At 38.9% G+C, this 22,812-nt stretch overlaps 1 protein-coding gene across 3 annotated transcripts in view; it reads left to right on the top strand.

Annotated features, from left to right (window-relative positions):
• Positions 1–240: 240 nt before the first annotated feature.
• The window catches only part of ANK3 (ankyrin 3), a 331,543-nt gene continuing 308,971 nt past the window's right edge, over positions 241–22,812 (top strand). For 2 of the 3 annotated variants that reach the window (XM_057505891.1, XM_057505892.1), the window contains exon 1: positions 241–3,015. In XM_057505891.1, coding sequence (XP_057361874.1) covers positions 2,902–3,015 — 114 coding nt within the window. In that variant the 5' untranslated portion in view covers positions 241–2,901. The remainder of the gene's footprint in view (positions 3,016–22,812) is intronic. The other variant, XM_036895053.2, reaches the window with a different exon arrangement.

Below are 22,812 nucleotides of genomic sequence, written 5' to 3'. Positions count from 1 at the left end.
CTGTTTCAGATGGGGTGTCTGCTAGAATGTTACTTCTGTATCTCCCTCTTGCGGTCAGAGACCTGCCACTCAGCTCAGAGATAGGCATTTGTACTAGCTTTGCAACCAGTTTTACTTTGCAGATTCGTACTAATTGTGTAATCTCCCAGAAGAGAGCAAATCTTGAGACCTTATTTGGAAAAGTGTTATAAGTCTTCAACCAAAGAATAAAGTTGTTAAAGGTTGTTTTCATGTTCGGCTGTAAAGGACATGTTTTCTAGAATTACTGAAAGAAGTGTCAATTCCGTTTGGGAGGGATGAAGCCCTAATACTGTGGCTACCTTTAGTTGAGAGTAAGTACACAAGAAGCTTGGTAGTTACCCATCAGGTGTGCACTGGGTATGGAGAGAGGGGCTAAGACTTTAGTAATTTAAAAATCACAGTCTCAGACCCACAGGGTTGCCTGACTTGGCAGTGTTAGCATTGTTAAAAGTTCTTCTAGTTTAGAAATGGACAACAAAAGCCCACCTTTGCTGTAAGAAACAAAATCTAAACTAGCCATGCCTTAGAATTTATTTTTGATGGGTTAACTACTTTATGGCAAAACCCAAATTGACAAAAAAATTATATTATGGCAGCACAAAAGTCATGATGAATTCTCGACTTTGGAACATTTTTGGGAAGCAAAAAGTTGTTCTAGAGAGAAATGCATTGAGAAACACAAATGGCCTGTTTTCCTGATTTCCAACTCTGCTCTTGCTGATAAAGATCAATGGGCAAGTATACCTTTGCCAGCCTTGGAAAGAGAAGGTTACCTTGATCAAGTGTACTTTTAAATACATTTTCAAGTATCATTAGCGCCTATAAAGAAAGGGGAAAAACAAAAAAGGTCCAGGAGCCAGTGGGAAACCAGCCAGTTTTTCAGCTGGCTGTCCTCTTCAACTTGCTGAGAATAAATGAAGGAAACTTACGAATGTTCCTCAAAAGTCCTGGATGGTTTATGTAAAGAGAGAGCATACAAAAGTTTTGATTTTTGTTCTTTTCTCCACCACCTATTACAATAAAAATTCTTCTGGTAGAAAACACTTAATTTTATTACTAAGATCCAAATATGATTTATCACTTTTGGAACAGTTGCAGTTAATTGGCCTCCTTTCTGTCAGATGATGGTTTCGCGGGCAGCGGAGACCCTTTCCAGAACTCCTCCTTAAGAAGACGGTCTGTGGGAAAGCAGGCGCATGCGCATCCGAGTACGCGGGAGGCCCTGGGGAGGTGTTTGGCCGGAGCGTGTTTCACGTGGTTCACGGTGAGGCCGAGAGGGGTGTGCGTCTTCCTGTGGTAGGACCGGAAGTCCCTGGCGGGGCCTTCCTCTTCTACTGTCTGTCACTTCCTGACAGAGACTGTAAAGCTCCCTAGGACGGGAGGAGGGGGAAGGTCTTTGATTTCCAAATCAGAAACATGGTGAGTGGATATCCTTTGCAGCAGCTCACACTTAGGGGCTTTTATGAGGCAGGAGGACGGCAGCACCAGAGACCCCACCTAAATCAGTGGGTGCCCACGGTGGACTTTCTGAACCTGCCTTCACACGTTTCATCAGTCAGTCCTGCAAAGCCAAATGCATGGATCTCCGAAGTTACGGACTTTTGTCTTGGAAGCATATGTACTAAGTGTTCTCAAGAGAATGTGGTCTTTCTTTATTCTCCTCATTTTCTTTGTGAATTTAGGATTTCTTATGAGGGCCCTCCTGTTATACTGGCTGTTTTAGGCCCAGTCTAACATCATAGCCATTTCTTACTAAAGCTGCATGACTACCACCTGTGTATAAGTGTTCCTGACTTCATAAATTTCTTCCAGTGCGTTCATCCTCACAGAAGATACCCCAGCAGGCTTTGGGCACTGCCACTTCACTTCACATCATGAATATTCAGAGGCTGCAGTCAGAGGACCCAGGTGGCAAAAATAGTAAGGTGATTGAAGCAAACCCTAATATGAAAGCCCAAGTGTACATTTCAGCAGGACAGAAACCCTGATAACAGCCCAGATTCCCCGTGCTCGGGCCATTGGACCACATGAGAGGAGAGTCCTGGGGAACTCCTATGAATCAGGCATCTGTTCCGTACGCCAGCGTGCTCACGTCTTTCTGTACAATGTGTTGTAATGAGCGTGTTGTTTTTAAAAGACAACAGGCCCTTCTGTAGTCCTCTCCCACAAAATGCATTTAGGCTGATAGTTCAGCATAAAGGACGCACTGTTGAGACCGGCAATGCGTTCATTGTCTTCCCCGTAATGCAGTCAGGATCTCTACAGCAAAATTTAGTGTATTTTGTGAAACCTTATTTTATATATTTTTGTCACCATCTGCAGTTAAACTACAGTAGGAGCTGCTCCATTCTCTTAGGGGTTAAATTATGCTCTGTGCAGATCTAGTGGCGATGTATAAATTGCAGTCCTGTCTTTTTTTTTTTTGAAGGATTCTAAAATAGGTTTTCAGAATTAGTGCTGGATTTTTGCTCCTGCCTGTGTGGTGACTCTTGATTTTTTCCCTTCAGAGAAGCATCCTTTGCAGCATTCCCCCTTCTGAGGAATCACTTAGACACTTCCAGCTGGTGGCCGGGGATACAGCCATAATACAGCTTCCTCTGTCCCAGCTGTCTTTTTCACTACGGTAAATGCATTACGATGGCTGCACTCTCATGTAAAGGTTCAGGTAGAGGAAAGTATAGGATGAAGTCTCGACACCATCATTTGGGTTTTTAAAGCTTCAGCTTCTACAGCCTCTTTGCCTTTTGAATGTCTTCCTGCTTCTAGTCCAAGGTTTCTCCAGTGATTGGAATGCTGCCGTAAGCCTGATTAAAGGTGCCTGAGGATATCACCTTTTACAAGGAAGCCCTGCGTGCTTGAGAGGATCTTTTTAAACGCATTATGGCTCATGCAGCCTCACAATTAAAGAAAAACAGGGATTTAGAAATCAATGCTGAAGAAGAGACTGAGAAAAAAAGGAAACACCGCAAACGGTCCCGGGATCGGAAGAAAAAGGTAGCTATGTATGCCAGAGCATATATCTTGCCTGGATTCCTTTTGTTTTAATCTTCTCTTGGCATCTGGTAGAAGAATGAAGGGGCTATTTTTACAGGACACATGGGGTGTAAGTGGGGTGTGTGAATTAGGAACAGATGATAAAAACCCTATGGCAGAGCATGGCCATCGGATGGGCTAGGCAAGGGGATGTGTCCTGTGGGGTGATTGCAGTGCCGATGCGGAAGGGCTGCTTTTACTTTGCACAGGCGTGGGCAGGTTTCCATGACACGGAAAGGTGTTGCAAGGGAGTCAAAAGTAGTTTCTTCCCAGCCCAGTCAAGGTTAAATGAACTGCGGTGACTTAGGTTTGAGGTAAGAGGCCAGAGAGCCAGATTTTGTACTTCTGAGAGGTCCGTCTTGTGGAAAAGGAGCTTTTGTGCTAGAACTGTGTCACATGTGTGCATTTCTCAGGCAGATCTGTGACCTTAAAGACATAGCAGAAAAGTCATTTCCTGCTTAGCTCTTTTTTCCCTCTTTCTCTCCTTTTGCCTCTTATCTCGATGAGATGCTTTTACTTAGGTTGTGCCATGGAAATAAGCTGCTAGACATAACTTTCTTTTGTTAAATAAAGCTAAAATCACAGAGGTTTGTTTTTTTCTCTGTTGGGTGAGAGTGGTGATCCTGAATGCAGGAATTCCCATGACATAGCAGGGACCTGCAACCTTCAACACTGATTGCTTCTGAGCAAAGCGTGAGCATTGACTATCTCCTACTGATACTCTAATGCTGGGGAAACAAACAGGAGGAATATTCTAGGTCAGTTGTGTTTTATTACAGCCTGAAAGTACTTACTATGTGTTTGGTGACTGTGCCCTTAAATATGACTCCTAGGTACCCACATGGGAGTGAGGCCCCAAAACACTTTGCTTCCATGACAATTAATAAAAATTGACTAAAACTCTATGATCTGAGTACAGAAGTTAGGACATAAAGCAATTTTATGTCTCTTTGTGTGAATTCCCAAGGGAAAGATATTCTTAATTTGCTCTGAGCAGTGAGGCATGTGCTTTGTAAATGGCATGCAGATCTCATCCGCCACATGTACCTCTCCTCAGGAGTGATCACTAATATTTTGGGTGCCTTTGCCCTTTTCTTCAGAGTTTAGGCATACAAGGGAAGCCTCACTGCCTTTTGTTGCATGGTAGACTTTATGAGATTGACCAAGTCTGGAGGGCTACTGTTATTTTGCAGCATTATGTTAAGTATAGATAGTTCTCACTTCAGTATTCTTGTAAATCAACCTCTTGAATATATTTTCCCAAAAGTAAAAATTTAAAGTTAGGAAATTCTATGCAAGCACATTTCAAAGTCTTGCACAGCAGAGTTGTCATGAAATTGCTATATTCTGCTTCTGGTCTAATGGTATTAAGTCTGTCTGTGGGTAGGTCACTATTGACTGCGCCCTCTCCCTCTCCACACATCTTTACCCATCCCACCACAGTAAACTGGCTTCCCAGAAACAAGGGTAAAGGTACATCAATTTGTACAAAGACACAATGTCCTCATTGCTGTCAATACCCTATCTAGGAGTTGTAAGCTGAGCTGGGCTTACCCACAGCATTTTGTATGGCAGCAATGACAGCCTGCTGCCTTGGGGCCAGGGCCCTTGTTTGACTTGGAACACAAATAAGGAAGGGGTGAGGCAAAGGGAGCTTCTGGACTCACTGAGCTGAAGCAAATGCTTTGTGGACCAAAATGCTTTATTATGAGTACAACAGAGTCTGTCCAATGTAAATCTCTTAGCAACCTGAAGGGAACATAGAGAAATATCAATATCACTATGTCATTGTGCAAGCAGAGTTAAACGTTTTGTTCTCAGGACACTCACAGAGTAGACCCAAAAAGTGACTCATGTTGTACTTGTTAGTTCCTAACACAGTATAATATGTATATTCCCTATTAAAAGAGACTTAATATTCATAGAGTGATTTCATGGACTACTTTTCATGGGCAAAGTTAAGATTAAATTACTTTGAAGGCACAATCTAGATTTCTTTCAGTGGTATAGCATATGTAACACTATCTGCAAAGTGAATTGATTCAACTTTGAGTTTCTCTTTCCGCCTTTTTCTGAGGTCCTAATTAAGGCTTGTGGGTTACGTTGCTCCATTTTGTAGGTTCCATGTCATTTGGAAAAGCTCCCTTTAACAATTTTGTGGATTCTTATGGAGATTGTTGCTCTTGCTCATATGCAAAATTATCCTCCAGGATCTTTTAATTATATAAAAGTAATGCTGAGTACTCTCATGAAATCAAATCACAATATAGAAAAGCTTGAAAAAAAAAACTTAAGGTGTTTCTAGTTTATAAACTAGGGAATTTGGTTCACGCTACCCCTGCAGTTTAGGTTTGAACAAGCCCAAGGTGAACCTTTCCTGATTATATCAATATGACACAGCATCGACAGTGTGGGCTATTGTTAAGTCGTATTATCAAATCATAATATGTAAAAATAACATCAGATTCACATTTCATCAGTTTTTAAAAAAATCCAATGAGGTATATATTTGGTCTATTAGGAATATTGATAACCATGAATAAGAGATTACCAGTCCAAAAATAAAAGAAACTTATAGGAATTTATAATTAGTTGAATTTTAATAATGATGTGTTTTATTCTTGGCACAACAACATTAGTGTCAAGAAAAGGGAAATCTTCCTATTTGTTAAAAAGGAATACATCTACGTGGATGAACCTTTAATCTTTTATCACCAATTTTTCTAGATTGAAGTAAAAAAAATTTTTTTTTTCAATGAGTATCTAGTTTTAAAATTTCTTACTACTGCATTTACAAATCTCCCTTATTCACACCTTCCCATTGCTTTCCTCTGATGTATTTTTCCCCTTGACTCTCCTGTCCTGATGACAGCCTTGGTTGGCTGTAAGTGGAAGACATCCCAAGGGTAGACAGAGTGCCTTTGGGCAGGTTAATATTGGATCCATGCCCTGACTAAGCAACTCGAAGAGAGGAACTCTTTATATCTCCTGTGCCCAGTGGGGTCCCTGGCCCACAGGTGGCAGTTGGTAGGTGGCCCCAGTTACCATGAACCCATGAGCGCTAGAAGTCACAGATGCTCTTCAGCCTGACACTTTTCTTGGACACTGGCTTGTGGTATTGTTACCTATGTTGTTTTGTACTCTCTCTACATAAACTACAAAATACAATTCAACAGTGAGGAGCATTAGGAGAACTGACCCTAATTTATTCAATAAATGTTTTTTTGATGTATGCCTGTATACTTGTATATATTCACTATCTCCAGTCAAAAAATTTGATATAACCTAAGGAAATTTATATTTTAAAAAATGTATATGTAAGACTGTCACAGGAATATACTGGGATAAAGGGGCAATTCTACCTATGATTAATATTTTTTCTAATTATTGATGTCAAACTCATAGAGCTCTTCATTGGCAGTACAGGAATGAATATTCATTGCTTCATTTTTTGCATTCGTACATTCATTCAGCAAGCATTCATTGAGTGACTTCTGTGGATCAGGCATTGCATTCAATGTTGCAAACAAAGGTAAACAAGGCATACTGGCAACAGTGCAGTAGTTTCCTGCAGAGGGATCAGAAAGATAAGAGCACAGTTAATCACCCTAAGGTAAAGTATGAATAGGGAGCCTCAGGAGCCTATAGAAGTTACCCAGTTCAACTCAGGTGGGCTCAGAGAAGAGTCAGTGAAGCTGAGTCTTGAAGGAGTGACTGGGATAGAAAAGCAAAACAGGAATCACATGCCCAAATGATGGAAGTACGGAACACTGGAGTGTATGAGAAACATAATTTGGGTACAAAGGGGACATGACTGTATGTCAGAAAAAAAGAGTCTTGGAAAAATGTCCAGGAGCCAGATCATGAAGACCTTTGTATGCCATCTTACAGGACTGGCAATTATCCTACTCAAAGGAGAGAGGGACTTGAAAGGACTTTAATGGTGGTAGTAGGAAGAGGGCACTGAGTGGCTTTATGGTTAGAGCCATCAGCCAAGCCTCAGTGTTACAGACAACAGCTGAGAGAACAGTCAGGACGCACTAATGGTGATGTAAGCATGAGAGATGGTGAGGGTCTGAACTAGGACGGAGACTGTGCCAGTAGAGAGCGGGGGTTGCATACAAGAGATATTTAAGGAAAGACTCAATAGAACTTGGCAATGGATTGTATGTAGGATGTGAGAGGGAGAGATCAGATTCTAGGGTGACTGCCAAGTTCCTGGCATGAAACGGAAGATGAAGAATTAAATTTCCAGATTCATGTCTTTTCTCCCAGGAAATTTACTGACCATTTAAAATGCACCAGGTAGGGTTTATAGGGGGAGGCTCATTAAATTTTCACAACTGCCCCACAAAGAATTTTTATTATCCCCATTTTACAGATGAGGAAACTGAGGTGTGAGCCTTTAAACTGTTCCCTCAATGTTCCCACACTAATTAGTAGTAGAGCTGAAATTCCAATTTGGATAGTCTAACTCTCTAGCTTGTGCTTTTAACTATCAAACTATACAGCATAGGTAGTTAATATTTTCAGAGCTACATAGCAAAGTGGACTTAATTCAGAGATTCTTCTAAATATAAGCTATTTCTTAGACATCTGGAACCTTAAATAACAAGCTTTATGTCTCTGAGTAATCCAGTACTGTAGTATGTCTGTTTTTCTTACCCTGTGCAGTTGATTTTGATGTTTTACCTTAAGGATTTTTTTTTAATTTGGAAAATGAAAATTCACCAACACCAGGACCTCAAACCCTCAAAGACACGCTGCTGTAATAACACAACCATCTTAGGTGCTTGCTCTGTACCAAGCAGTGTGCAGAGTGGTTCCCGTGGATGATTCCACTTTTTTCTCACTTCTTTATGAGGCAGCTGTTATTTTCATGCCCATTTTTCATAGCTAAAGCCAAAACTTGAGGAAAATAAGTAACTTGCCTGAGGTCATACAGCTTGTGAGAGGTGGGCCTAGACTTAAATTTGGGTCATAGGACTTTGGAATCTATTTAATTACTGGGTTATTGTCATGCAAATAGAGCAGTTTCTTTAGGGGTTAAAAGGCACTGGCAGATTTGAGGATTTCAGGAGGCAGGAACTATTGAGGACTACCTCTTGCTTTACGAAGCTTGGTGCTTCCTGACATTTTAGAGGGTTTCCCCTGGTCTCGTTACCTAGGTTCCTCTGGCACCCGTGACGTAAGATGGCAGGCAGAGTGAGGATTTGTAGTGCGGCAACTGGACTTCTAGGGGAGGGGATTGTGTGACCCTAATTAGGTAAAGGGAACCTGCCCTGTTCGCTGCTCTGCGTACATAGATCCCAGATGTCTAGGGAGCCTGGCTTCTCTGTCAGCACCCTGAATAGTTTGCACTGTAATTATATGTTTACCTATGTGTCTCATTCTGGGGACTGTGAGCTCCTTGAGGGCAGAAGTGTTGTCATAAGCACCTACCGCCAGACTGGGGCTTACAGAGTAGGTGGGTGGTCTTGAAGGTTGCTGGATAAGAGGCAGTGTCATGGAATGGCAGGAGTGTGGCCTGTAGAGTAAGATGGCCTGAGTTCAGCATTGGCACTACCCCTTAACTGGGCTAACTCTGGGAGAGGTATTTAAACTCTCAGGTCTTCTGTCTTTTTACCTGCAAAATGACTATAGTACTAGTGTGTACTTGGTTACAGTGCTGTAATGAGATTTCAGTAAATTAGTATTAGAACAGTGCTTGGCACAAAGACCCATATAGTGGTAGTTGGTGTGGTGGTGGTGGTTTTCATAGTGAACAGACAGATGAACAGAAGCATGAATAGACTTTTTCCAACCTGAGCCTTCAAAGATTTTGCCAACTTGTCAGTCGCTGAAGCCGCCAGGCAGGTGAGCTCCCTAGGGGCCTGACTGGCTGCTGCCCAGTCTCCACCCTCCCACCATTTGGAAAGTGGATGGAAGAAGGCTTAGTGCACTCATAGGAAAGATTGTAAACCTTTGTCCTTTGGTGGTTTCATGGTATTTAGGAATAAAAAAGCAAGTAAATAAAATTGTCAGTTGATTGGTTTTCTGTGTTCTCTGTTACTGTCATGGTACATCTTTTTTCTCAATAAAGTCACCTGTTCATTAAAAAAAATTAAAACTTTCCTGCTCTTGATCAATTAATTACCATTATAACCAGTGCATGATCATTTTAGATATAGATTATGCATTTATTAATGTATGAATATGTTATTTTAGAATTTTTGGTTTCGTCACTAATGTACTATAGCTGTTGAACTATTTCTCCATTACTCTTCAAACCCCTAATCTTCTCTGTCTCTTAGTTTTCCTTTGGCAAGAGGATATATTATTGGGTGTGTATGTATGTTTTTATTGAATCCCAGTGTGGAAAAATATTAGCTTTTCATAGCTATGCTTGAGGAAAAAGAATATGGCAATGTTTTATTTTATTTCTAGTTAAATTATTAGAAAAGTTTACATTAATCATATCACATTTTATTTGCATCTATTCACTTAATAAAAATGTATTATGCCCCTACATAGTGCCTGTCACCGTGCTGGAGACTGGTAATATAAAGGATGGGACCCGTGGGCCCATCCATCTGCTTTCTTTTAGATTCTGCTTGTAGTACTCTACACAGGTAGAGATGAATAACTGAAGGGAAAATATGAATAACTTTTGGTGGGACACCTATGTATGGGATGCCTTTTGCATTCCTTATTTTATTTGAATTTATTTTAACACTATGCCATAGTACTACCCGCAATGTACAGAGGCATTAGCTTAAGCTTAGGTTTGGTATGTAACTTGCTTCAGTCATAGAAATACCTGGGTTTGGAGCCAGTGTCTGTGGTTCTGAGTGCCTTACTTGGACTATCAGAACCTCTACAGGAGAGACTTTTTAAGGGAGGTTCTTATTAATAGACATCTCTGGTGAATTCTTACATCAAGAGAAGAATTATCACTTTTGCAATGTTGAAAGTTAAGTTCTTTTATAATTGGAGATTTTATAAATTTAAATTTAACCGTAAAAGCTAAATATTGTATAAATCATTGTACTTCTGCATTTCAAATAATGAAAAGGAATCTAGTCACTCAAAAGCAATAGAATCATTAGCTATATCTGTTGCTTTATTAATAAATGAAATAATGAAGAAAAATGTCAAAACAATGGTACACTATCAGTTACATAATCCAAATATTATTCTAAAGAAATACTTGTATGGAAAGGTAGCATTTAAAAACAAGCAATCTGCTACAGTTTTACCCAAATTGATGCTTCTAGTTTATGTGAATTAGAGGAGTTGAAAGCAAAGCAGTGGACATCAGGCTTGAATCTTTTGCATAGAAATCAGTTCTTCTGGTGCTTATCCCATTCATTCAAGATTATGCTGCCCTGGACCCAAGTGGCATGATGAAATGGGATGGTCCATCATTGTCAAATAGAGGAGCCACCTTTAAAATGTATAGATTTCAATTTAGATTTAATTGGTTCCATTAAATTATTTCTGTCATAGGTGACCTTCTACTAAATAGGATCATATCATCAGTTCTGTTTGAATTTAAATGAAGCCCATTAGAATGGGTTGAGTAGAGAGACTAGCTTTTATGTCTGCCAGGTCTGTAGATTGCCTTTTGGCAGAACAAAAGCCAACTAGTACCATCACCATTCAGAGAAAGTATATATGGACTGCAAGGAAAAGAATGGGGAGACTGAACTTGGCCAGAGAGGCTTGGCAGGGGGGAAGTTCAAGATTATCTAGCAGCTGGGAGCCAGTGACACTGAAACATTTATAATCTGCAGGTAGGTAGCCCTAAAAACTTGGTGACTTCACCAATATGAGCAGCATTATTTTATCCTAATGAAATACCAGTTCTCTAAGAGGTCTGTACAGTTGAAGAGGGTATGAAAACATGGTAGATTTTGTTTAGTAGAAGGTTTAAAACATTTATAAAGCAGGCAAGCAAGAAGAGAAAATTGTGTGTGTTGGGGTGGAGGGGGAAGCTAAGTATTATAATCCATGGAATTGGAAAGAATAGTCTTTGGGTCTGGATGTGAATGAGTTCATATTGTGTCTGCTGTGTGCATTTGAACTAAATTTCTTTGGGCCTCAGTTTCCACGTTGGTCATATGGGAAGATTAATTCTTGCACTGATATCGTAAGGAATAGAAATAATATAAAGGCATTTTGCCAGATTCCTGGCATAAAGGGAGTACTTAGCAAGGGCTTCCAGCTTCCCTTCTGAGTCTGGGCTCTAAATGTAATCAACTGACTGTAGCTGAGAAGGAGGTAGAGGAACTGAGATTCTTCTAAGAACTTTTATACATTTAGTAAGCATTCAGAAAATTATTTGATGAATGAAATTTTACTAATAAGCTGGTGTCCTCAAACAGCCATTTGAGTTCTGTAGTTCAGCTCTTTGCAAACTTTGCCACAGACCTCAGGGAATTAAATCTGTCATTTTGAGAAATACAAAGACTCATATGTTAAATAACATTTTCCATTCATTAACACTATTATTAATTAGTTTCTCTCGATAGTTAAATGATATCCTAGGTAGATATTAAAGCCTAAGATCCATATGTAAAGATAGCAGAAGTATAATTCTTTTTAACAAACTTTATTTTGCAGATTTTGGCATAGATGTTGAAATACTTATAAGAGAAAAAGTACTTATTTTGGCTGAATGAAACAATCTTCAACAGAAACTTTATTATAATTACTGAAAAGAAACAAATATAACCTATACAGTATGTCTATTTTATATATATATATATATATTACAAACCAATTTATCACCCCCTTGAGGTGATATCACCACTGAAGTGGTGTTATTAATTTACAGAGTAGTTGGGGACTGCGGGAAGAATGAATAATCTGACCACTATAGAGTTATCACCGTTTATACCTGGTTTTAGAGCCCACATGGGCTTATTGACTATCTTTCTTTACCAGCACCCTTCTCTCTTATTCCTCAGACTGCTGTTTGTAAGGTTCTCTACAAAAATTTCAGTCAGACACAGCAAGTTACCCTGCTCCCGACTAATTCGGCCCACTTCAATAACTGCCATGTAGGATTATCAGTGTCTTTAAACATTCCCATTCACCTTAAACCAAATAGACTGAATCTGAAACTTGGACATCTCTCCTTAGACATTTTGATTATAGGATCTGTGTGACTTTTCACTTTAGCAAGAAGTATAGTGTAGTGGGATACCTAACAGCAGAAATATATGGAGCTGAATTTACCTTTCTTTCATTGTATGAGCTATATTTCACTGAGGAACTACAGTGGTCCAGGAACTCAACTGAGAGCTTGAAATAGATTATTGTCTCCTATGCATGAGTGCCTTTGTGAAGTGATACTCTCTTCTTTCCCTTGACAATTAGAACAATGAGTGAAAAACCTTAACTTGGGGAGGGAAGTGGGCAAAAACTGGAGTCCCAAAAAATTATTATTCAGAGTAACTTTAGACCTTACTAGCAAGCCTCAGTTTGAGTCAGTAGGAAACCTGCTAGCAAAACTTAGGTTCCATTTTCAGTAAAATAATTGGTAGATGCCAAAGGCTGTTATCTGAGTTAACACTTCAATGAACCCTCTGAGTTAGATCATGTTATTCTCATTTTGCAGATAGGAAACTAAGGCTTAGAAATTGAGTTTATCAGTAACAGCAAAAAGCATAGTAGAATTTGAAACCATGGCTATTAGACCAAGGCCTTTCACCCCATTGTATTATTCTGCTTGCAGATTATTCACTGGTCATATAAATTTCTTGCATTTGGAGAAGGCTTTTACTTTAATTATTTTCTGACCAGTTTTTAAAACATTTTTATGCCTCTCTCTTCATTACCAATGTTACTGTTCATTCATTTTATGTGATTAAATACTAGATAAGAAGTGCTTTTTAAATAATGATGCATCACTTAAGCTCTGTATTTTTATCTTCACATGTTACATGGGGATGTTAAGTAGCACTGCAAAATAGATAAATTTTGAATCAAGTGAAAATGACTGACTTTGGTACCGTGAATTTACAGTAATCTAGGGAAGCAACATTTGTCAAAGCCTTAACCTTGAGTAATGCATTTTGTTTTCAATTAGTAAATCCCCCAAATGTCCAGTATCATAATTCCTAACCACATTCCTATTACCTGACTGGTTCAATGTGGAAGAGGGGGGATGTGCTGGAATGTTCTTAGGTCACTGAATCCCCACATTGTCTGCTGCTCCTCCCTTTTCTCTAAAGACCTGCTGCCCCTCTGTGCGACGGGTTGACAACTGCAACCTGGTTCAGTAACATAATGAGTGTATTTACTTAGTTCTGTCAACACTCAAAATACATTTGCTTGGCCTTAACAGGAAGATAACCATATTGATGTTTAAGAATGCTGAATGTAATTAATTTTTTCCTTTGAAAAACAGCCAGTGTTAATGATCCCTGCTTTACTGTGTTTCTTCAGCAGAAGTCATTCTTTGCTATCTAAAAATAAATGGCTTCATTATGCATATTTATTCCATCCCCATTTGTACCAAATAGAAGTACTATATTAATACTGGTAATTCAGGCATATGAAACTCATATATTCACTTACCTTCATTAGTATAAAATTAGTGCTCCTGATAATCCTTCTCAGTTCCAATCTGTGGTTTGTTTCAAAGGTTTTGATTGTGCCTCATCTTAGCTGAAATTGGATCTTTGAGGATGACTATGAACACATTTAAATCATATATGTGTTTTCTCTGTTGACTGTGCTATTAACTGGCTAATGTGAGCCTTGGTCTTGATTTTCCACGGATGTTCAGCATGGTTGAGGCAGCCTGTCTTTCTCTTGTTCCACTATGTGTGGGTCCAGATCCTGGTCTTTCTCCAGGTTCTTCATAGAAGAGCCCTGTCTTCACTGGCCACTTGAAATTTGATTTTATGTAGTGTGTTTCAGTGGCTTTTCCATGGGATAAGATTAAAATAGCTATATAGCCATCCTCTTGACATCTGATAAGCTTTATCTTTAGGTTGGATTTTTGTTTGCAACATCAGGAAGGGAAGGTGTTCTTAGGTGCAATTTGGCATCCTTGGTTTTTGACCTGCTTTCCTAGTGCTTCATTTCAGCTTTAGTAGAAACTAAATTATTAACATGATCTGTGCTGTATCTGAACATAGAGCTTAATCTAGCTTTTTTTTTTTAAGTGATGACAGGGATCTCTGAAATAAAAGGAAAAATGGATTTTTAGAGGCTCTATGGAATAAGCAAATGGTCCAGGGTGTGCACTGTAGAGTCACATAGGCTGGGGTTTGAGTCTTGTCACTGTCACTTTGCTGCACAGTTTCAAGTCGGTTACTTTAACCTCTGAGCCTCTGTGCCTTCATCCACAATAATGCCGATTGCAAAGAGATGTTAGGAAGACAAAATTAAACTGAAGTGTCCAGTGCAGAACAGTGATTCAACACATGTTAATTCCTCCCTTTTCCTGACTCCTTTCCTCTTTCTCCTATTTGGAAGAAATGAGTTTGCTTTATGTAAAGCTTACATAGTGAGAACTGTCGGTTAAAATGAGGAAAGTAGATTTGCTAAAGGTAATTATAAGCAGGGAGTAAAAAATAAATGTATATGCATATGTGTGAGTAAAATATATACTTATATAAAATGTAATTATATATACATATGTATTCAAATATTTATTCATATATATATATTTCTTATTTGTTTAATTATATTCCACATAGGATAGTTAAACCCAGAGCCAAATTTCTGTTAATATCTGTTAGGAAGAAATGTGTTTTCTGGAGACAGCACTGAACATGCTTGGGGGTAGGAACACTTGGGTCCTGTGGAGGAGCAAGTGGCCTTCCCAGGACCTCTCAGTACAGCTGTAGCTTACTCTGCCGTCACTGCATCCAGGACAGCTGCCTGGGTCTGCTTCGTAAGCTCTCTCAGCTGAGCGATAAGCCAGTCCTCTTTCCCTGGGTAGGCCCAAGCGGATTTACCTTTGCCTTCAGGTAAAGGTCTCCCACTGCAAGCTGCTCCTTGATGCCCAGAGTGAAATCCATTTGGAAGAAACTAGTCAGCAAGAGTCCAGTTTCAGTGACCCTGCTAAGCGTGCTTCCAAGGCTGTCCCTCATAGGCGTTTCCCAGGGACGTGTAAAGAGAAGTAGGCAAACCATGGGCAGACAGGTTTTCTTGCTAAATACTGCTGTCCAATCAAAGAAGGTGTCTTTCAGAGCTTTTGATGGCATTTACTATACCTGTTTTGCCTCTTTTACTCCCTGCTTGATAACATGTAATATACTAGGACCCTCTGTGAGTTCTTTTACCTTAGTTTTTCTCACCATGTAAATAATTGATGTCCATTGTATACACAGTGTTCAGCACAGAGAAGCTAAGATCACCCAGAGAAAGCATTACTGTTACCATTTTGAAATATGCTTTCCCAATATTTTTCCATGCATATATATTTTCTTTCCTCTTTTTCCCTTCTCTTCCTTTCCTTCTTTGACCTTTTCTTTCCCTTTTTCTCCCCAAATTAATGGAGGTGAGGTAATAGCAATACCTTCTGTTTTGTAACCTCATTTTTTCCCACTCAAAAATATAATGTGAACATATGTCCATGTCAATAAATATATTTCTGTAATATCTTTAATGGATCTATTATATTCTTCTTTGTGTACCAAAACGTATCCACCTAATCTCTTATTTTTGTATGTTTAGTTCATTTCCATTTTTGTTATAATGAAATTATAACAAATTTTGTTTTTAGTGCAATGAACCATTCAGTGCAATGAACAGTTCAGCTTCACCTTTTACTGAAACCGCATTCTCGTTTTCTGCTCTCCTTCTTTCTGCTGATTCCTTAGCATAGCACTCAAGATCCTCCTCTCAAGCCAGAGCCATCAGTTACAACCTCATTTTCCACAAATCCACTAGTTGATCTTATTTCTCATTGTAATGACTCTCCCTTCCATTGTCCCCAGAGCTCACTCCATGGGCCCACCGCTGGCCTGCGTGGCTCTGCCTGCAGTTACCTCCTTCCCTGTTCTCCCTCCCACTGTCAGGGCTCACCTCCAATCTCATCTTCTTCCTGAGACACCAGTTTACCCAGGTGGAAATAATCTCTTTCCTCCTAACTATTACAACTGTTTGTACCTCTTAGGAAGCTTAAGACACTCTACATGGATTTAGAGTCTTTGGATATGAAGACTTTTAGATGCAAAAAGTCCCAAGTTTTGATTTGGAATCTTGGCAAGGAGCTAAGTTTGTGACTTCAGCTGCTTTCTCCTTGTCTGTTTCCTGTTGAGGCCCCCGATTCAGTGGCATGGGGAGTCCTTCCTAGCTCCGGGAGTTCTCTCAGGCTCACATGTACTACAGATTCCTTGGAGCAGGAACGCTGCTGATTCTGGTGTGTTCGCTTCTAGGCCCCCTGAGTTCTGTCCTGTTAAATGAATTAATGAGAGTGGTTACACATCTCTCTGCCCGGGACTCTGGGCTTTTCCTCCAGCCTTCATTAGCTCATCTGAAATTTTTTGAAGTGTGTGGCTCTCAACCATCAAGAGAAGAGGTGGTGTCATTCTCACTTGATGATAGTGTGACCAACCAGCCTGCTTTTGTCCAGATGGGTTTCCCAGGATGTGGGACTTTCTGGGCTAAAAATCGGCAATCTTGCCCCTCTCCCCAAGGGTATATTAAAATGGGTGGAATGTGGTGGTGGAGGGGAGCAAAGGAGAGGTCCTCTGCCATCTGTCTCTAAAACTGTCAGCTTTGCTTTGAGGGTCTTCGAGGGTCTTCCTTCCATCTGTGATTACACTGCCTCTCTTTCTCCTGTAAAAGTCCATTTCCCATTTTTTCATGTCCGGTGTCAACAGTGGACATTATTTCTTCCTGAATTTTCTGTCATCTCCTGATTGTTTAAGCACAGTAGGACCCTCCCACATGCCATGACATAGCATGTATAGGAAGGTGCATGATACTTAGCTTTGGACAACTCCTCATTTCATTATATAGGGTCCCATCTAAGATCCGATTTCTTTTGCTTTGTTTTTATCTCACTGACCCTTTAACTCCCTGAATTGTGTGTTACATTCACCTTCTTGTTTTGATTATTCCCAGCTTTGACTTGCCAGAACTGCCTCCCCTCCTCCTCCTGCTCCTTCCTGCGCCACCTGAGCCAACGGAAAGACACGTCAACCTTCTTCCAGTCTCATCCCTGGGGAGGCCCCCTGGCCTGTTTGCCACTTCCCATCAGGCAATGGGGGGTTGGACATACGCATAAAGAACTTTATTGTTTTCCAATTTAATTCTACTTTATTTTCTCATGTCCTAGTCAGAGGGAATTTGCTGTTGTTTTATTAGGAAACGTTTTGATGCAGGCCACTAAAAAGCTACATGACTAAAATGTTTTGTGCATGAGAGAATCATATTTTACTCAATGTACACGATTGAGACAACAGACAATTTCAAATTGTTTTACGATGAACTGGATATAAAAAAATATATATTATGCCTCCATTTTCATACCAATCACTCAAATCATATTTGATACATTAGTAATGACTTTCCTGGATTACAGATTAAAATATATGACTCATCACTTCATTAGAATGAGTGAATGATTTCATTTCATTTAAATGAAAAGAGCTGTAGAAATCTGCAGCTAAACCTGTAAGACTTCTGTAAAGAACAAATATATCAGTTTTGAAGGGCAGGGTTGTGTGGAAAATTCCCAGAGAATGTCTAGAGCCGTGGAATCTTAGAGGTGGAAGGGACCTTTGAGGTCACTAGCCAAGGCCTCTGCAGAGCTTTCCTGTCCTTGACAATAGCTCTATGAATTGCTTGTCTGTCTCTGCTTATGAATTGCCTGTGACTGGAATGTCCTGCCTCTAAACATAGTCCACCTGTTTTTGCACAGTTCTTATTGTTAGAGTATAGCCTCTTATTTGAGACAAAATCTGGCACCCATGGGTGTTATGTCCACCCATACACTCATATGTAGGTGTTGCATCTTCTCTCCAAGCTGCATCATGTCTCCGGCTTCCTGTTTATTTAGCCAATGCTCATCAGACATGGTTGCAAGTCTCCTTAATTCCCCCTTTAGCCATCATATGGTATTCTGAGTTGACATGGTATTTCATGTGTGGATTTTCCAGCTCATAATATATTGACATAGCACAGCCTCAGCTTTTGTCACAATATGTAAAAGGGGTGAAGGTCACAGTCATGTCAGGGAGAAGACAGTTGAGAGCCTGTTCAGTCCCTTTTTGCAGGAACTTTCTGTTTTGCATGTGGATTTTATCCTTCTTTAACTTTTAGCTTTGTCTCTAGGTTAGCATTGAAATATGTACATTTGACTGATTTGTAACTACATTGGAACATTTATAAACAGCAGCTAAGTATAGGTTTATAAAGTTGCAAAAGTGTTGTGCCCTCTAATACATTATTTCCTGTATTTTCCATTGTAATGTCTCCCATTACTTTGTTCTTCATACTTAGAAATTATTTGCTCAGTAATTATTAAGTACCAGCCATGTTTCCTGAATTGTTCTTTCTTTTCCTACTTGGCTTCTGCCCTTCTATTTTTGGTTCTGCTTTCTTTGCTTCTATATCATAAAAGTAGTCACTAGAATTCACTAGAACAGATGGGAATACTTCAATATCAGTTGCATACCAGGCAGGAACAAATCACGTAACATGTTAAACTTTATCAAAGGTTGATTTTTCATGTCTCAACCAAATTAATGGATAAACAGTTGGCTTCTTAAAAACTTTTATGGACTGAATCCTTAGAAACTAAAGTATGTGGAACTATGTTGACAGGAAAATTAGCCAATAATAAGGGCATGAAAACAAAATTCTGAAAAATTTTTTGTGCTGTGAATATGAAACACATTGTTTTGATTTGACAACATTTCATTTCAACAAATATTTATATGGCTTTGGGATACAAAAGTAAATAAGACATGCTTCTAGTCCTCTGGGTAGTTTTATGTAAGAGAGACCGATAAGTTTGAAATAATTGAAATAGGTTTATAGTTGATACAGAAAATGTATAAAGTGAGACAGAGGCCATATGAAGGGGCATATCTGCCAGGGCAGAGGGCAGGGAAATGTGCACATTGAAACACATTGAAGACTGAGAAGTATGGGCAGATGGTGTAGAGAGCACAGTTAGACAGACTTCTAGGAGGTCAGAAGTGATGACTCAGTGTGGGTTGGAAGAGGAAAGAAGGAGCGAAGAAGGATATGTCAGAGATGTCCATCATGAGTTTAGTTATACCTTGTATTAAGAAAGGAATGCAGAGGGATTGGCTTAATGTTTGTGTAAGAAACATTGTTTCCTTCCTCCTGTTTTCCCTTATTCCTGTCAACTCTTAATAGTATTTCTACAAAGTAAAAAATATTATGTTGATTTGACTTTTAACTTGGGTTTTCAGTACTAGTTCAGAAATGCCAAAGTTCTATACTTGGAACACCCAAGAGACCAGGAATACACTGAGCTGATAAATTAAAAACCTGGAGAATAATCACCAAATTATTTGGAGAATTGTTGTAATCATTGCTTTTGTCTAGGCTGTCATTGGGCATGATGAATTTAGAAACCCTAGTTTAAAGGCTTCTCAGATTTAGGTTATGACAATCTCATGACAAGAACTGTGATATTATATTCATGCTCTCTCATATACTTTAAGTATTTGATATATTCACAATAAACCTTTTAAAACAGTGACATGTTTTAATGTGTTCCGTTTTTTGAGCAATTTATTCATACTGATTTTAAAGAGAAGTAAAAAAATAGAAAGTCATCCATTATAAATTGCATTATCAATTTATTATCCATTTCTTTTACATAACATCGTTAAGTTTAATTTTAAGAAGTTAAGAGATATGAAAAAATATCTTGAAAAACAATTTAATAGAATAATTTTTTCTTACAAATATGTTCATTAACAAAAGTAGGCATAATTACACTTGAGATAAAATAATGCCTTTCGAGTCTGCAAAACTGATTCTAATAGCATGCACTACATGTTTTTTTATTGAATCATTCATATGCAATCTTGTATTGCCTTCAAATATAAAATACAGTGAGTGATTCAGTAGTTAACCATATTAATAAATCCTCACCCCCACTAATACAGTTACTGTCTGTCAACATAGCAAGATATTATAGAATCATTGGCTATATTCTCCATGCTCTACTAGTATCCCCATGACCAACATATTATGATTGAGAATTTTTGTGCCCCTTTATCCCCCTCACCTTTGCCCACCCCAACCCAGCTCTTTCCCCGTGGTAACTACCAGTCACTTCTCAGTGTCTGTGAGTCTACTGCTGTTTTAACATGCATTAGATATAACTCTTCTTAAATTCCTATTTTTACTAAAAAAATAGTTCAAGTTTGAAACTGCATCTTAAAGACTTATGCAAAAATATTAAAATGCATTCAGTTGACTTTTTATAAAACAGTTTTGGGAAGTATACATAGTATTTTGATGAAAAATATTGTTTTAATATTAAAGCCCAAATAATCAGGAAAGAGTGTCATTACCCCAGAATTTTAGATTAATTTTTTTCTAATTCTTATATGTTTCTGTTCATGTGTGTTTGCATTTTTTATTTCATTAGCCTGACAGCTGTATATTAGTGTTTGCAGTTATTAGTTCTCTCAGAAATAAACAGATATATAATCTAATAAAACAATTTAGCTTAGTTAAGAGTCAAAGTAGAGAAAATGAGGGAAAACAATCTATAGCTCGTAGGTTTTTAAAAGTTAAAACAGATATCTACTGCTCAATGTAATATATAGTTTTGTTATGTGGAAGTTCCCTGGATAGAATGATGTAAAATACATGATAACACTTGACAATTTAAAGGAATCCTTTTATATCAGAATAATTGTGTTTTAATGTGTCTGTCTTTGATGTCTGCTATCCAATTACTGTAAAATGAGGAACACACATATTCTATGGGGAGAGGTCTTCCTACACTCAATGTTTTGTACTGTGGACCACAGCTGGAACATTTACTTCAGATATGGTTCGAAAGTCCCAAAGTCCCTTGTGTCATAATGGGGAATGTGGCAGGAATGCCTAACCCAGAATTTTAGCTTGAACTTGCAATTTAATGTAGGGCTTTTAATTGCATTCTCAGTGATATTTCCTTTCATCTCTTAATTATAAACTCTTCACGGTCATGTTTTAGCCAAGTGTGGCACCAGGAATCCCTTGACTTTCATATAAACATTGAGCAAAAAGTGTTTTTATTTGTCTTACAATTATATTTCCAGAAAATTCTGAAAGGAACTTTGTGCTTAGAATCTTAGTGTGGCTTAATGCTTTCAGGGAGAATTTTTTAAACTGACTTACAATTTGCTTGAATAAAATGTAATGATTCTAAGCGTACATCTAATCAGTCTTGACAAATGCATAGTTTAACCCATTCTTCCAACAAGAGATAAGACATTTCACGGCCCCTGGAAGTTCCTCTGTGCCATTTTTCAGTCAGTATCCCTCCTCCCCTTGAAGTAGCCAGTGTTAGGATTTCCAGCACCATTGTTGAATCTTAATGTTAATTCTTAAAGAAGGATTTAAAACTATTTTCCTTTTAAGGAGTTTTTCCCTCTTGGGTAATCATTGAGAAGTACAAGGATAGGCCAAGAACAGGGATCTAAAATTCAGCCATGTAGAATTTCAGCACATTGCTTCTGAAGCACATGAGAGCGCTCTGTGTCAGATTGTTGCTGAAAGAGGAGAGGGCCATTACCAGCCTGTCAAAAAGATTTCAAGTAATTTTATTTCTTGTTGTATTTTAATTTGGCTCTATTGTAATTCCCACTTCTGGTGATAATTTCCAGCAGTGCTTTGTGCTAATACCTTAACTTTGTGTGGTGTGTCCAACCTTGTGCAGAGTGAAATGAGTGATCAATTAATGGAAATTTAGTGAGAATGACCAAGAGATGTCATGGATGAAGCAGAAAAGCTCAGTAAATGAGCTTTTCCCCTAAATGTAGAGAAGCAAGTGTTTCCTTTGGTATCCTCTGAGCCTCGTGGGGTGATAGGAGAAAAAATAAAATATTCTGTGCATCTATTTCTTCTCCGTGAATTTGTACCATTGCCTCCAAGGTGAGGCTCTAGCCTTTGGTTCTCATAGTAACCAGACAAAGAGTACTTCTGTTCTCTCTTTGGAGAGAAAGGGAGTGAGAGGGGAGTGTGTGTGGCATTCTATATTGCCCCTAGAGGTTTTCCCTTCCCTCCTTTTAGCTAATGTGCTCTTCCTGATAAATAAAATTCAGAGTCAGGGTGGAGTAAACTGAACAATGCAGAGGGCGAAAAGATTCCAGGATAGAGGACTACCATTATTTCAATATTGCAGCACATGGAGTATGGAATGAAATCGTGCTGCTGTTGTAATTTACTCTCTTTATTAAAACAGACAAGAATTAGGCAAGCCATAAAATTTCCATCTGCATTCACAGCAGGCTCCCACTGTCCAAGACACAGAATCCCCATGCCCCAGCCCAAACACCCAGGACTGAAACATTTTAATATTGGAGACCGACAGGGTCATATTTAATTTCTGAAAGTGATGGATCTCATCTGCTCTTTCCTTGGGAAAGAGGGATTTAAAAGGGATTGCTGCATCCCTTTTAAAGGAGAAGCTTGCCTTCTGTACTTAAATGTCACTGAGGACATGGGACTTGGGCCGGAAAGGCTCTGCAGTGCAGCAGAGGGAAATAAATGCACAGCTCCCGGCTCAGTAGTTCACTTTTTTCACTTCACCAGCCTGATCACCTTGAG

The sequence above is a fragment of the Manis pentadactyla genome, chromosome 8, assembly GCF_030020395.1.
Source record: "Manis pentadactyla isolate mManPen7 chromosome 8, mManPen7.hap1, whole genome shotgun sequence".
In the NCBI taxonomy this organism is placed as follows: Eukaryota; Metazoa; Chordata; class Mammalia; order Pholidota; family Manidae; genus Manis; species Manis pentadactyla.
Note: the sequence above shows the minus strand (reverse complement) of the source record. Positions and strands in the feature narration are given on the sequence as shown.